The sequence below is a fragment of the Panthera pardus genome, unplaced genomic scaffold (assembly GCF_024362965.1).
Source record: "Panthera pardus isolate Hobbes unplaced genomic scaffold, ASM2436296v1 HiC_scaffold_24, whole genome shotgun sequence".
NCBI classification, from domain to species: domain Eukaryota; kingdom Metazoa; phylum Chordata; class Mammalia; order Carnivora; family Felidae; genus Panthera; species Panthera pardus.
This window is the reverse complement of record NW_026526810.1, coordinates 34289498-34306663: the sequence shown is the minus strand read 5'-3', so window position 1 is coordinate 34306663 and position 17166 is coordinate 34289498. Positions and strand designations below refer to the sequence as shown.

The 17166-nt window shown below is 40.1% G+C and overlaps 2 protein-coding genes across 10 annotated transcripts in view; one reads left to right on the top strand and one right to left on the bottom strand.

Moving 5' to 3' along the window:
- APH1B (aph-1 homolog B, gamma-secretase subunit) overlaps positions 1 to 17166 on the top strand; it is a 140483-nt gene that overhangs the window by 44956 nt on the left and 78361 nt on the right. The gene's annotated exons all lie outside the window — the stretch shown is intronic.
- Positions 14229 to 17166, bottom strand: part of CA12 (carbonic anhydrase 12) — a 51243-nt gene continuing 48305 nt past the window's right edge. For 2 of the 4 annotated variants that reach the window (XM_019441865.2, XM_019441867.2), the window contains one exon: positions 14229 to 16769. In XM_019441865.2, the coding sequence (XP_019297410.2) occupies positions 16700 to 16769 (70 nt within the window). In that variant the 3' untranslated portion in view covers positions 14229 to 16699. Of the gene's footprint in view, positions 16773 to 17166 lie in introns of all 4 variants that reach the window. The other 2 variants (XM_019441864.2, XM_019441866.2) reach the window with 1 other exon arrangement.

Below are 17166 nucleotides of genomic sequence, written 5' to 3'. Positions count from 1 at the left end.
AGAAAAACAATGGAGAATTTCAGTAAAACAAAAATCTAGCTCTTTGAGAAAATCACTACAATTGATAAAGTTCTGGCCAGATTGGTAAGGAAAAAAAGAGGGTACAAATTATGACTATCACTACAGATCCTACGTTTATTAAATAAAAATAGAATATTATAAACAACTTAATGCCAATAAATTAAAAACTTAGATGAAATGGACAAATAGCTTTAACAGCTCACCCAAGAAGAAATTGAAAATCTGAATGACTCTTCAGACTATGATAATTATTTATTAAACCTGCACACCATATATTGAGTAACAGGAACTGAAATAGGCTTTTAGTGTAAATTTTAATCTGAGCAGAAGTTGGATTGTATTAAATGTTTGTTGCAGCTCTAAGTACCAGAGGCTTCAGATTCCTCTAGTGTCCTGTTTTGGTCTCCCCTCTTGACTTTGGGCTTCTCTATATGCTCCTTGTCAAAGAAAGTCTAAGTCTTACAGCTCTTTCAGCTATAATCCACTGTTATTATGTTGGAAACCTATTGGTGTGACAGTAAAAGACATAAGAGAAAGAAGGTGTCCTATACTCTTAAGAATAAATTTCAATTTTGTAGTGGGCCTGCATCCTTAAACTAAGCGTCTCTTAACTTCTTACCCACCCTGGGTAAGACAGGAAAGCCAAAGAGGGCTAGAGTGGGAGGAATGCCTACCCCCCAGGTAGGATAAGGCTCTTATAAGGTCTTTTTCTGTGGAGAGTAAGTCTTTGTTATGGATAACACTGGGCATAATTTACGATATTTGCTCTTACCCTTTCCCTGCCTGAGCCATAGGGGATGGACCATGAGATTGTGGTCATGTTTCTAGAGGTAAAACCTAGAAAAATGTGAGCCTCTTAAGATTGTGTGCTAGTCTTAGGGATTTCTCACTGTTAGGCTATTACACACTCAGACTGCAGCAGTTTGTTAAAATTAGCCTGTAAGTGTCCCTATCTATTTATGACTCTGGTGGCTTCTGCCCTAGGCAAGCAAATCTCAGTTGTGACTCTGCAGGTTCCCCTGTCTTTCAAGATTTCAGGGTGGTGGCGTGTCCTGAGACTCAGTTCTCTAAGAAGTGCAAAGCATTATTGATTGTTAATTGGTTTAGTGTTTTCTTGTTGTAAGGATGGGAGCGACAACTTCCAAACTCTTTACTTATTGGAGCTAACCAGAATTCCCCTGTCTCTATTAAAGAAATTGAATTTGTAGTTTTCATGAGGGCAATTCCTAGAAGGCTTCATTGGAGAATTCTACCACACAGAAAGAAGAAAGGAGAAGGAAACAATACTGATTCTACACAAACTGTTCTACAAAATAGAAGAGATGGCACACTGTCCAGTTCATTCTATGAGCATTACCAATGATAACAAGACCAGACAAAGATATTATAAAGGAAAACAAAAATAAAAGCTACACATCAGTATCTATCATGTATAAACATGTAAAAATCTTCAACAGTCTTTTGGCAAATTGAATCCAGTAATACATAAAAGATAAGATGCATGTGACCAAATGGAGTTTATCCCAATAGTAAAAAATTAGTTTAACATATAAATACCATTCAGTTCACCATGTTAACAGACTAAAACAAACAAACATGATCATTATCAGCAGATCCAAAAAAGCTTTTGACAAAATCTAAATTCCATTTTTTTAAATTAAACAACTCTCAGCAAACTAGGAATAGAAGGGGATTTCTCTGACCTGAAAAGAAGACATCTATGTAAAACCTGTATCTAAGGCCATGCCTAACGATAAAGTACTGAATGCTGTCTCCACTAAGATTGAAAACAAGGCAAGAATGTCCACATTCACCACTTTGATTCAACATTGTACTGGAGGTACAAAAAGACGAAAGGAAATAAGTCATCGATCAAAAAGGAAGAAATAAAATTTTCTGTTTTCAGATAATAGGAATTATTAGTGTAGAAAATCCTAAGGAAGCTACAGAAAGGTGATTACAACTAATTAGTGAACTTAGTAGGGTCATAGGATATAAGACCAACATAGAAAAATCAATCATGTTTCTCTATACAAGCAGCAAACAATTGGAAATTGAAATTGGTTGGCTCTCTGGAACTAGTTTGCTTCTCAAACTGTAGTGAAGGGCCATTTTAAAAAAACCTTCTAATTCATTGCAGATCAATACTTTTGTAAAATACAACAAAAATGAATTATTATAAAAATGTAATAAAACATTCAAATTACAAACCCAAACTTGTTGTTGTTAGAGTCAACAGATATAAAATTACATTCAGTAAATAAACCAAAGCAAACATAGAGGAAAAAAAGAATTACGAAAATGTATACGTTTTATTGACCATGTGCTTATAGGCAGTTAATATGGAACCAATATTATACTCAAAACTTTCTGTTCTATAATAACTGAACAAAATGTCATAATGAAAAGGATATTCTCCATGTTGAATGCCTGTTTAACACACCATGAAGCTTTTTTATGTGATAAATAATCTTGTATCCTGTTTCTTAATTTACCTAGTCTATTCAAAGAATAAAGCATATTTATAGTATTTCTGTGTTTATCATACTAGTTACCAAAATATACCATAAATCTACAATAATGGATATGGATAGAAGATTCAGGAGCAGGCCAATGTGTATATGAAAATCTAGTATATAATAAAATCAGCATTTTAAATTAACAGGGGAAGAATCAGCTATTCAATATTTGGGCTATTTGATAATTTGATTATATTCGGGGGGAAAATGTACAGCCAGGTCTTTTACTGTAAAACAAAATCTAAACATTAAAAATTCAAATGCAAGAAGTAAAACTATAAAAGAACTAGAAAAAAATTAGACTACAGTTGATCCTTGAAAAATGTGGGGGGGTAGTGGTGTTGACTCCCCCGCCCCCTGCATGCAGTTGAAAAATCTGTGCATGACTTTTGACTCCCTAAAAACCCAAATACCACTAGCCTTACTGTTGACTGGAAGCCTTACTGATGGCATAAATAGCCACTTATCACATTTTATGTGTTATATGTATTACATACTGTTTTCTTAAAGTAAGCTACAGAAAAGAAAATGTTACTCAAAAATTATAAGAGAATGGGAATGCAAGCTGGTGCAGCCACTCTGGAAAACAGTATGGAGGTTCCTCAAAAAACTAAAAACAGAACTACCCTACAACCCAGCAATTGCACTACCAGGCATTTATCCACGGGATACAGGTGTGCTGTTTTGAAGGGACACATGCACCCCCATGTTTATAGCAATACTATAGACAATAGCCAAAGTATGGAAAGAACCCAAATGTCCATCGATGGATGAATGGATAAAGAAGATGTGGTATGTATATATACAATGGAGTATTACTCGACAATCAAAACGAATGAAATCTTGCCATTTGCAACTGCATGGATGGAACTGGAGGGTATTAGGCTAAGTGAAATTAGAGAAAGGCAAAAATCATATGCCTTCACTCATATGAGGACTTTAAGAGACAAAATAGATGAACATAAGGAAAGGGAAACAAAAATAATATAAAAACAGGGAGGGGGACAAAACAGAAGAGACTCATAAATATGGAGAACAAACTGAGGGTTACTGGAGGGGTGGTGGGAGGGAGGATGGGCTAAATGGGTAAGGGGAATTAAGGAATCTATTTCTGAAATTGTTGCACTATATGCTAACTAATTTGGATGTAAATTTTTAAAAAGTAAAAAATAAAATTGAAAAAAATTGTAAGAGAAAATACATTTATAGTATTGTACCGTATTAACATTGTAAGTTTACATCATCTGTTTACAAGATGAATTGTCTGTCAGTACCTACATCAGTATTGCCTCAAATGATACAAAACACTGTAAATGTTATATGTATTACTAACACTAGACATCAAAAATGAAAAGATAATGTGAAAAAGAAACTCATATTTATTTACAGGTATAAGAACTCATGCATTGAGAAGCAGCAATATGATTGCTTTATGATAACCATATTTTTATGTAATCAATAAGATTGCTTCATGGTAGCCTAGCCTACACTCTGATGAATTAATTGTTATAAGATTATTATGGCTTACAGTATTACAGTCATATTCATAATACAGTATTGGAAATATTGTTGCTAAAAAAAAAAACGCTTGTGAATGATAGGCTGATATGCAGTTTCTCTAATTATAAGAAGCATGCTGTAATTCCTGAAAGCAAAATTATAAAACAGAAAACTAACACATTATTAACTTTATGTTAAATATCACTCACCTTATGCCTATGTGAGGATAGGCTCTCCACTCCCATACAGGTTTCACATGCAGTGTTTTACATGATGAACACTTAGGCGATGATGGTAATGGTGACACAAAATGTCTCACACAATTACTGTACAGTTGTTAGATTTTCATATGAAGACACTCACATATATACATAACACATAAGTTTTTTGGCTGTACAGCATGATTGATTATTAAATGGAAGTGAATCACCATAAAGGTTTTCATCCTCATCATCTTCACATTGAGTAGGCTGAGGAGGTGGAGAAAGGAAGGATCGGTCTTGCTATCTCAGGGCTGGCAGAGGTGGAAGAGGTCAAAGGGGAGGCAGGAGAGGCAGGCACACTCAGTGTAACTTTATGGAAATACATCGCAATTTCTGACTTTTTGTATTTTCATTTCTCTAAAAATGTTTCTATCCAGTATCAATTGTTTTTCCACCGTTTGTTTTAGTTTCAGTGACTGTATCATAGAAGGGTCCATGTTGTAGAAGTCACAAGCGGTCTTGAATAATCAGAACCCTTCTGCCAGATTGTCTAACATCAACTTGTTTTCTGGCTTCTGTGACTCCTTCTTTGTCTCCTTCCTCATCGTCTGGCACTATCCAAAGCATTCATTTCCATCAAGTTGTCTTCTGTTCATTTTTCTGGTGTGGTGTCTATTAGCTCTTGAATTTCTCTAAGATCCTTGAAACTCTCACCCCCCACCTTTTTTTGCCGTATATAATCTCTATGACTGGCCCTGTTGTAAATCCTTTGAAGTCATGTTTAACATCTGAGCACAGCTTTCTCCAGCAGGAATTTATTGTTCCTGGCTTGATGCTTTCATGGCTTTTTCTATAACAATGATTGAATCTTCAATGATGTGATCCTTCCAGACTTTCATAATGTTTTCCCTTGCAGGGTTCTTTTCCATAGTGTTGACTATCCTTTCCATAGAGTATTATGTATAATGAACCCTAAAGGTCTTAATGACCCTCTGATCTAGAGACTGAATTAGAGATAATTGTGTTTGTGGGTAAGTAAACCACTTTGATGCCTTCTGTGATGAGCTCATGGAGTTCTGGGTGAGTAGGGACATTGTCCAGTATCATAAGAACTTTAAAAGGCAGTCACTTACTAGAGATCCTGTCTGGCTCAGTAGGAACAGCATGCAGTTCTTGATCTTGGGGTGGTGAGTTCAAGCCCCACATTGGGTGTAGAGATTACAAAAAAAAATAAACATTAAAAAAAAAAAAAAGCCTGGCTGTCACTTACTGGCAAGGTACTTCCTAACTTCAGGAACATTGATGGAACCAATCCAGAAGAAGAGTTCTGTTGTCCTCTTGTCGTATAACCAAAAGATTGGCACCTGGTCTTTTTTTCCCTTCAAGGCTCTGAGCTGAGTAGCATTACAGATAAGGACAACCCTGACTGCATCTGCACAGAACAGTAGAGGTAGCCTCTTCCTTCCTGCCTTAAATCCTGTTGCTTAATTCTTTATTAAGAAATGTCCTTTGTGGCTTTTTCTTCCCCCCTAGAATAGGGCACTTTTGTCTGTATTAAAAACCTGTTCAGGCAGATAATTCTTTTTTCAACAGTGATTTTCTTAACAGTGACTAGGAGCTCATCTGTTGCCTCTTGGTTGGCAGAAGCTGTTTCTCTTGTTATCTTGACACTTTTTAAGCCAAACCTCTTTCTAAAAGTATCAAACCACTCTGCTGGCATTAAATTTTACAGCTTTCGATCCTTCACCTTCCTTTTGCTCTGAGTTGTCACATAATCACTTTTCTTTTTCTCAAATCATGATTAGAGTATATAGGAATGCCTTTCTTATAGCAAGCCTGCACTCACATTAAGGGTGCATTTTCAGTACAAGATAAAGGTGTTTTGCAAAAAAGTGCAAGATTTTTTGCACCTGCTGGCATAGCTGCAGTGACAGCTTTGTGAATTTCGGTTTTGTTGTTGTTGTTGTTTCCCACAATGGTCCTTACACTGGATTAATTTGCCTTGGAAAAGCAGGCAACCGCAGCTGCAGACCTCAAAGTATGGTGCAATTCCACTTTTTCTTGTAACATCGTGACTTCTGTTTCTTGGCAATGTTTCCAGCATTACTTAGTGGTACTTCAGAAGGGTCCTGTAGTGGTATTCAAGGTTTATAGTATTGCACTAAACATAATGAAAACTATGTGAGACCTGAGAGAGATCACTTTTTACTGTGATATGCAAAAATACTGGAGAGGTAAATTGGTCATGCAGAGACGATTAGCGTCACACAGCGTTTTAAGCAGATGCTTGCAATGCTTGAGTCCACCTCAATAGCAACAGGAGGTGGCTGTGAACTATTACAGTAGTATGTTATGGATTGCAGTTAATTTTATGCAGTTAAGATTTAATGCTGCATTTTTGTGTGTTTACATTTCTCCTGACTAAATGACGCCATGTAGGTAAACTTTCACTTTTTATGATAGATTTGTGTATATTTCATGGAAATAAATGATAAAGTAGACCATTATCTACATCTTTTGTATGCATGACATACCTAACATTTTCTTAATTTTTTTTATATTTCTAGGCTATGCAGTTGTCTAAGTTTTTTTAAATTGTTGCAAGTCTCCAAAATTTTTTCAATAAATTTATGGAAAAAAGTCTGCCTGTAAGTGGACCAGCACAGTTCAAACTTGTGCTGTTCACGGGTCAACTGTGGTTTCATAATCTTAAGGTAGACAGAGTATTTCTCAGCACTTTACTATAAATCACAAAGGGGAAAAAATGGATGGATTTAACTGCATAAAATTTAAAACAGCAAAAGATACCCTAAAGAAGAAGACTGGGAGAAATATCTTTGGCATATATTACAAAGAATTGCCACCTATAATATATAAGAAGCTTCTATAAATAAAAAGATGACTGATTTAGTGAAGTGATCAAAGGAGGTCAACAGATAATTCACAGTATATAAATGTAATAGCCAACAAACATAAGATAAAATGCTAAACTATTAATAATAAAAAAATATAACACAATTTTTAGATTTATCAGATTGTCAAAGGTGAAAAAGATTGATAATATCAAGGGTGGTTGAACATATGGTGGAAACAGCATGTTGTGAGATAGCAAATTAGTACAACCTTTTGGGTGGTAATTTAGCAAAATTTATTGTATCTATAAAATGTTGAGATATGCATATTTTGAGCCAGCAGTTCCTTTTCTGGGAATTTATCCTATTAAAATATATCCAAGTGCAAAAGGATCTTGCATTAGTATTGGAAGGTAAGGAATTTGCAATGTCTGTCAGTACAGCTTTGCCTCAAGGAGCAGAATACTTTATAGCCATTAAAAAGAATGAGGATGGGGGCTCCTGGGTGGCTCAGTCGGTTGAGTGTCCGACTTCAGCTCAGGTCACGATCTCACGGTCCGTGAGTTCGAGCCCCGCGTTGGGCTCTGGGCTGATGGCCCAGAGCCTGGAGCCTGCTTCCGATTCTGTGTCTCCCTCTCTCTCTGCTCCTCCCCCGTTCATGCTCTGTCTCTCTCTGTCTCAAAAATAAATAAATGTTAAAAAAAAAAATTAAAAAAAAATGAGAATGTTGTTTGTTTTATTAGGAAACAAAAGCAAGGTATAGACCATTCTTCCATTCAGCACATATTTCTTAGGCTAGGCATTGTGCTAGATACTGAGAATACAAGAGTGAAAGTAGACAGGTATGATCCTAGCCCTTGTAAAGCATGCAATATGTATCCTATTAGTCCATTTTATTAAAAATTTAAAATAAATATTAAAATATGCACACACTTACATAAAAGCCAGAAAGATAAAACTAAATTACTAGCAATTTTTATTTTAGGAGTTAGGATTATGGGGGACTTTGGGTTTTATACATATATTATTTGTATTTTTTAATTAGCATATATTGTTTGTGTAATCAGACAAAATGATAAGCCCTTTCATGATTTTTGTTGTCCTTATTAGAAAGTGGATATCATTCGAGGCCTTTCACAATCTGATCCCAACCACTTTTTCCCTATCTTTGTTTCTCAGATGTTCCCAAACACATCCCTGAGAGCTCTTATTATCTATCCACTGTGGACTTTCACACCTCTACCTTTTTGCTTTTGTTTTCAGTTTCAACCAGAAAGCATCCTATTCCTCCTTCAAGGTCCTGCTCAAATTTTACCCTTTGTGAAGTCCTTCCTGATTAGACTCAAAACAAATGGCTTTCTCCACTGTTATCCTTCAGCATGTATTTTCTTAAATCAAGGAATAATTTACATATGATAAAATGCACAGATTTAGAGTATACAATTGGATGAGTTTTGACAAACGGATACACCTATTTGGTAAACACCACATCTATCAAGATATAGAACATTGCCTTTCCCCAGGTGGTTTCCTCATGCTCCTTTCTAGTCTGTTCACCCCAGAGGTAATTGCCAGTTACAACTTCTATCGCCATTGATTAGTTTCACTTGTTTTGAACTTCATATAAATGGAATAACACTAAATGTACTCTTTTGTGTCTGACTTCTTTCATCTAACATAATTTTCTGAAACTGATCCATGTTTTTGTGTATATCAGTAATTTACAACTTTTTGCTAAATACCATTCCATCTTTTGGATATACAATTTGTTTATCCATTCTTCTGTTGATAGGTACATAGTATTCTTTTCATATTACTGTTCTGTATATTATGTTTAGTGTTTTCTGCTTGCTTCCCCAAAAGACACTGTGATACCAGTTATCACTGAATATAGGAACTCTATCTAAATCATGTTTGAATCTCCATCACTTAATCTATGCTTAGCAGACAGTAGTTATTCATTAAATTTTTGCTTTTGAATAAGGAGGTGTGAGAAAGGAAGGCAGTTGGAAATTACTTTGAATGATAGAGGAGAGATCAAGGAAAATGCTGTTCTGACAAAATGTGTGAGGTTTTCCACACCAAGCAATTCTCCAGTTCTCAGTGGACACTGTGTAGATGTTCTATAATTTAACTCATTTCTAACTAACTCCCCAGACCCACAGGTTAAAGGCTCAATCCCACAAGACTGCCCCCACTTCAAACACCAGTTTGTCTGACACCAGTTTGTCCCAGATTGTCACTTGTACTTCTGACCAGGCATAAGTTGTAAGTTTCCATGGCTCCTTTCTCAGGTCTGATAATTTGCTGGAACAGCTCACAAAACTCAGGGAAACATTTACTTATATTGACTGCCTTATTATAAAGGATATTACAAAGAATACAGATGAACAGCCAGATAGAGAGGTACATAGGTCAAGGTGTGGGGAAGGGGCACAGAGCTTCCGTGTCCTCACTGGGTGTACCACCTTCCCAGCACCTCCAGGTGTTGGAAGCTCTCTGCACCCCATGGTTTAGAGTTTCTGTGGAGGTCCCATTCTATAGGTATGATTGATTAAGTCATTGGCTATTGGTGATTGAACTCAATTCCCAGTACTCCCCTGGAGGTCAGAGGATAGGGCTGAAAGTTCCAACCTTCTAATCACATGGCTGGTTCCTCCGGCAACCTGCGTCCCATCCTCCAAGCATCACCTCTTTAGCATAAATTTAGGTATGGCTTAAAGGGGCTTATTATGAATAACATTTGGGATCTCTGTACCAGGAACTGGGAACAAAGACCAAACACATATTTATTATTATATTACAGTATCACAGGAGATTAATCCAGATTTCACCCAGTGGCTAAGAGAAGGTGGTAAGCTCCAAAGCATGCTTGTCCAACTCCATGAAAGATTGTACGTTATTTAGGAAAACTTTTTTTTTTAATTTTTTAAAATGTTTATTTTTGAGAGAGTGACAGAGCGTAAGCAGGGGAGGGCAGAGAAAGAGAGGGAGACAGAGAAGCCAAAGCAGGCTCAAGGCTCTGCACTGTCAGACAGAGCCGGACACGGGGCTCAAAACCAGGAACCATGAGATCATGACCTGAGCCAAAGTTGGACACTTAACCGACTGAGCCACCCAGGCGTCCCAGGAAAACTTTTCAAATGGTTATGTGTTGGGTGGCTGGGAAGGAAGGAAACTAAGGTGCATGAGAACTATTGTTGGATGTCTAGGTATCTTGGGAAACTAGTTTCAGCAGACGAATGAACTGGTTATATTACCTGACTCACCAGGAGAGTCTTTGCTTCTTGTAGAGAAGGTAGTAGACCCTGTCATCACTGACAACAAAGTTCCTATAGAGGTCTGCATCTGTCCTTGAACCTGTGGCCCTGTGTTTGTTGTTTTCATTGCAGGTAATTAAAAGTTAATATTTGATACTAGTGAACTCAAGCAGAAACAATGACTTTGACTTCCAGTATCAAGAGGTCAGAGCTGGTCATGTGAATAGAGAGCACACTTCTTCCTGGGCTCCCACCCACAGGGTGGGTCCCAGGGAAGGTGCCAGTCCTGGGCAGGCTTCTTCTAGATGGACCAGGAGGATAAGCTCTCAATGGAAACTCCAGGACAGGGCAGGGTGTCATTTGGCTGTGTGTGGGCACATATTTAAAGTGTAAAATTTGACCAGTCTTGACCTATGCAGAGAAACCATCACCGCAAACAGGATAATGAACGTATCCATCACCTCACCAGTTTCTGGTACCCCTTTGTAATCCCTTCATCCCCCACCTTCCACCCCCACCTCATCCCTAGGCGACAACTGATCTGCTATCACTATAGTTTATTTTGCACTTTTGAGAATTTTATACAAATGGAATTAAAGTGTGTGTGTGTGTATGTGTGTGTGTGTGCATGTGCACACGTGTGTATTTATTCCTTCTCTCCAGTTCAGCCGTCAGATAGAGAAAGTTCAATGAATGCATCCTTAGGACACATTTGGTTTGCAGAAGTAAGAGGTGAGGGTTACATCCCAGGAGCTGTGCTGACTCCTTTTTCTACTTGCAGTTGGCAACCTTTGGACCGACTTTTCCTGAACAGAGGCCAGGGGTTAATATGACCAAGCAGAGTGGAGGCAGGAGGTGGTTGTTGACTTTCCAGAAATTGTTGGCACAAATGCCTTTATTTCCTTTAGCCTTTGGGGCTTTATGAGGTTGTGGCATGATTGAGATAAGCATAGTACGTTCTATTATAAGAAGGTGTTTTCATGTCACTGGAGCTGCGAAGGGCAGATCATACTGTCACTGCAGATGCCGCAGGAGCTGTGTCAACTTAGCCCAGAGCAAGAGCCCTGGTTTGGTTTCCTGCTTACAAGGGCAGTGTTTCCTCTTACCCTGGGTTGTGAGATAATGGAGTGAAGGTACGTTCAGCCTAGGATATACAGGTGGGAGACTTACTGAAGCCTCCCTGGTTGACCTGCAGTCATAACAATATGCTGACCTGGTTGCAATGATTTGTTTATGGTGAATAATTCTATTACAAGGCACTGTGGCCTTTATCCCTACCCATTCAATATAAAGTGAAAAGGCACAGGTAGAGCATGGGGCCCCTCCTCTCCAGCACTGTCTGGGCCTATGCCTTCTCTCCCACCCTCTCGTAGTGGAGTCTGAGCCAGATGACCATAGAGGATCATGCACTCCTGCCAGGCTGTGTACAATGTGGACATAGATGGCAATGCCAGAATGTGCGGTGGGCACCTCTGCTTCCCAGCAGGCCTCTCCAGAGGTCTCCTTTCCTCTTGTCTCAAGACTTCTCCCCATACCTGAATGGAAGGCAACTTACAGCCCCTTCCAATATGAGGGGCCAGGCCCAGCTGACAGTTCAAGGAACTCAGGTTTCAGGCATTTGCTCTCTTCAGGCTGGCCAGGACTGGAAGAGTGGAGACAAAGCAGCAATGTTGGGACTCTGAGATCAGGAAGAGGATGTTGTCGGGGAGGTGGGGGGGCGGGGGTGGGAAGAGGGGAGTTAGCACCTGGCACTTGGCCAGGGAAGTGCAGCAAGGTCCCCTAACAGGTTAACCAGGCATCCTTGTGCCTTTAGCTCAAACTCCTGCAAAGTCACCAGAATGCCCTAGATCGAGTCACTACTGAGCATCTGGACCCCAGGGCCTGGCCAGGGGACATTGCCAGGGGGAAGAGGGCTGGGAGCCCCCATGGAGCTACAAGAAGAGGTGTGAGGGAAAGGAGATCTATGCCTAAGGTCTGCTGCTCTGTTCACCTTGTCCTGATTTTCTGTCTGCCCTCTTTTCTTCTGTCGTCCATATCCACCCACCTGGATTCCCCCATTTTCTATCTCTCATCCCCCATCCCTTGCCCCTCAAAACTTTGTTCTTAGGTTGATTTTGCATGAAAGTTCTCTAGGTTTAACTCTCACAAAGGGTATGTCCCAGGAGGTGAGCGGTCCATATCTGCACAGTGGTTGTGCTGGCCTCTGGCCATATGTGGCTACTGAGCACTTAGGATGTGTCTAATGAAACTGAGAAAAAACTTGATGTATTTTCCTTTTTTTTTTTTTTTTTAATGTGTATTTTTGAGAGAAAGAAAGAGAACAAGTGGAGGAGGGAGAGAGGGGAACAGAGGATCTGAAGCTGGCTCTGTGCTGACAGCAGAGAGCCTGATGCAGGACTTGAACTCTTCAAACCACGAGATGACCTTAACCAAAGACACTTAACCAGCTGAGCCACCGAGGTGCCCCTGATTTATTTTACTTTAATCACTTTAAGTTTAAAAGCTGATAATTGATTCAGTTGTTGGGAAAACTTTTAAGTGTGTTTGGAGCAACTCCTGGCATGTGAATCTGCTTTTTCAACTGTAATTTTGTCAAATCTAAATACAGATCAGATATTTTCAATGAAAGTTCAGCATCTGAATCAAGATGTGCTATAAATGTAAAAATACACAGTAGGTTTCAAAGACTTACTACAGGAAAAAAGAATGAAAATAACCTCATATCAAAATATTGATTACAAAGTGTAGCGTTTTGGACCCACTTTTTTCCTTTTGGGAGGTGTGGCTACTGTGAATGTTCATGTGTCTTGCATTATGTTGTCTTGTATTCTGTTGGGCTTTGTGCTCCAGAATGTCCATATAGCTGGATTTACAAGAGGAGGTAATGGCCAACCTGAAGAAGGACTTGAGTGTCACCTGGCATCCCATGGCTCTTGCCACCTCACATCCCTGATCATCAACCCTGATGAATCTTGAGTTCAGGGAATGGGGAGAGAGGCTATGGAGAGATGAGGGAGATGATTTCTGTTGCTCGCCCCAGCCTCCCCTCCCCTGTCGCCCCAGCCCCAATGGGAATGAGAGTCACAGGCACTCTGTGTATGCCTCGCTTCACCTGTCCTCACCCCAGAAGGATGCTAAAGGGGGCAAACTGAAGAATCCCTGTGTTCTGACCAAGAGACCATCAGAACCTGGAGGGTTCTATTCTAAAGTGTTTCTATTCTAAAGCTGGGTCCACTGTTTTATCACCTACTGGAGCAAAATTACCCTTGGACAGTTCATCTATTTCCATCCTTGGGCAACTAAAGTGAAGACTGGAAGCTTTTCTAAATAACTCAAACAATTTTGTAACCGGTACAAGACTGCCTCTTTTAGCAAACCAGAATATGAAATCTGGAATTAGATAAAAATTATATGGAAGGCGATAGCATGTTTTGAAAAAAAAATCCAAAATAGGTAGCAGGCAAGCTAAAGGCTACCAACCTACTAAGTGCAGTAGCTACTAAGACCCATTCTCTATATTCATGTCACTTTGGTTAGGAATGCCTCCCTCTTTCCATCCATCTGTTCAAATGTGACATATTCTTTAAGGCACAGCTCAGATACCCGCTTCTCTCTGAGCGTTTCCCTGATTATTCTAAACTTCCCAGCTGTACTCACTAAGCAGCTGTGTGATCCTAGGACTTTACTGCACATACCATAGGCCTCCTTCCTCAGTAAAATGATTAAATACATTGGTGTATTTTCCTTTGGAGCAGGGTTCTAAGACCTGGATGCAAGTGACATCATTATGATCAGTTACATGTCACCATAGACCAGGAACTACCAAGTGCTTTGCCAACAGTAATGCTTAGCCTCACCTCCAAAAAATCAGTCTGATGTGAAAAACATTTTATTTATAATTTCTCATATTTATAGTTTAGGTCTTCATTACAATCATTCTTACAATAAATACAGAAGTGCTAAACGTCATCATCACAGTGGCCCATGATCCATCCATGACACAGGAATGGAGGGGTGCTGCAGACCCCACTGCTCCCCAGCGGTGCTCAGGAGGACTTCAGAGAGTTTAGCAAAGGGGAGAAGAATCTAAGGTCTGAACTTGAAATAGGATTAATAGTCAATGCAGCAAAATCCTAGAATGTCTATTAAGGAAACAAGTATAAGTTACTGTTTTTACCAGACGGCACTAAAGAAACAGAATACAGAAACTCAGGTTATCCGTTGGTGAAGCAAAGAAGCCAGGGCCTTCCGTGTGTCCCTTTCCCAGTCTGTGCCTGGTTTTTGTGATCTCTACCTGCTGTGCACCCAGCACAGCACCGGGGCCCTCCACCAGGTGCATGGGAGACAGAGGAGCGTCACACACCACAGTCTGGGTTCCTGTAGTGGCCACTGGTGTCAGTGGAATGAGAGAGTATCTGAAGAAAGGCTTCCCAATTCCAAAGCTGCTGGGTCCTCAGAGGTCCCGTAATGATTCACATGGAAGTTGACAGTGTTGATTCTTGGAGCCTTCTGCCTGCCTCCCTAGCATTGCTTTATCTCAGCCACAGGGCAGGAAAAAATGCCAGTTTTCATGGCTCAGTAGATCTCCCTTTCTTTGAGCAGCTGTCATGCCAGGTATGATGATCTCTTTGTTCTCTTACAAAATTTGTTCAAAAAAGGTATAGAGAGACATTCCCATGGCTCTGGAGTGGTTTATGTTGGTTTCTGATGGACAACTTTGGGCCAAGGCCAAGAAAGCATCCCCTAAGTCACATTGCTCTGTCATGAGGGCTGTCCCTACTGTCATTTGATCAGCATCAGGCATGCTAATGGCAAGGTTGGGATGCTGCCCCAGGCTCCAAAGCTGTCAGAGTTCTCATCCACACACATCTGAGTGTCCATTAGGTCTTTCATAACTTTGTTTAGCAAACTAGCTACAAAGCCGCAGGGCTTGCCATCGCTACAAAAAGTCATGACAGTAGAAAAGGGAAAAGACTTCTCAGAGTCAGAGAGAGGAGTAGAAGGAAAAAGATGTTATAAAGAAATCTGTGCTTTGACAGGACATTCCATGCTGTCAAAATGAGACCAGGAATCAGAAAGCTGTCTGTGAACTGCAAGGTGCTGGCCATGAGAGGTTGGTGCTGGAAGCTCCTTCTCAGTCATGGAACTAACTGATCTCCATGGGGCTCTTACATCTAGGAAAGAGTTAAGTCTTTTCAGAAACTGCGACTTGAGTGGAAGACCATGAAGAATCTTTATAACATTCCATTATTATTGGTCCCTAAATACCGTGGTGCCCCCACCCTGCACAGATAACTTCCCGCTTTCATATCTCGAAAACAGATTTTAACCAAGCCCCCCCCAGATTTTAACTCAATATTCCCCAAGTCAGAGAAGTAAGAAGTCCCCATTCCATCCAGCTAGGCACTAGAGATACCACAGAAGTGGCAGAAATGAAATTTGGGCAAAAGAGATGAAGCTCTTCAATCGTTTTGTATCTGCCCGTTTCCTGTAGAATCAAAAGCAGTTTGAGTCATCTCAGAACTCATGTCTAGGAGAGAGAAAGCAACAACACATTTTCAAGGAATAGCCTAATCATGTATAAAGTATGTGGAGTACAAAGCATAACTGCCCCACCTACAGGAGTCTGGGCTTGACCTTAATATTCTGTCCTTCTCACACTTATGGCTTGACAGACAACTTCTGACTCCAAAGTGAGGTTCCTCCAGACCTTAGGTGTCTTCTCATTCTCTCCCTCTCAGGTCCCTTCACTATATTTGAACCAAAGTACAGGACTTTGGAAATGCCTCTACTCTGTTTCAAAGAATCTCTCTTGTTTTCTTTTGTCTCTGATACCTTGACCCTTCCTGAATCATTCTTCCTTCCAATTGTAAGGTCAGACCAAAGCTTTTGTCATAGCAGGAGGAAATCAGAGGAGAACAACAACCCCTTCCCTGAGGAAAGAAACTGAGTCTCAAAAGCAAATCCTAAGCAGAGAGTGCACATCCAGGTCTGGAAGCTTCGACAAGAAGCAGGATTTCCAGGATCCTTGAAATCACACTCAGGTGAATCCCTGGGTCAGAGTGTTTTGTGCCCCCAGAATCCAGACACCTTAATGGTCCACACAGCTGAAGCAGACTCAGAGTTTCTGCCTCCTTGGTGAGTTATTCCCATCCATGCATCGCACTGGCCGGTGGCCGTTGCATCAGGATGGCAGGGCACCCACCGAGAAGCGCCCCCATGGGTCTGGAGTGTTTGTGGGTTGAGCGTCAGAGAACCTCAGCTATTTCAAGTGTCTAGGGAGCCACACTGTGTAGTGTCCAAACCAAAGTCCTTCCTTGGACGTGCCTGGGAGTTCTGGGGCCTCAGGCATGAGCTTCGGTCTCCTTCTTGATGGCCGGTTTGTAAATGACTCCTTTGTTGTCACCTTTTTTGCTACTGGAACAGGAAGAACACACATTTAGTCTCAGTTAAAGAGAAGAGACAGGCAGAGAGTAGCCTGACTCAGCTATGAAATAAGATGAACTTTAGGGGTCAGATTCCTTTCTTAGGGACCTTTCCCCAGTTCTGTCACTCTTGGGAGGAATGCCCCCAAATAAAGCATCAACCAAAAAGGAACCTCATCTCAAGAGCTTGTTTAAATGTAGACTTTTTTTGAGCCCAACCATCAGAGACCGATTCAGTCTGGAGTGGGGCCCAGGAATCTGCAACTGTTCTCTTTTAACAGCTGCATTTTGAAGAAGGTCTCATGACTACCCTGACTTCAAACCTTTGATTGTGTATAACAAAGCTCCTGGAAACTTTTGTTACAAATGCCAGAAGAAATAGATTT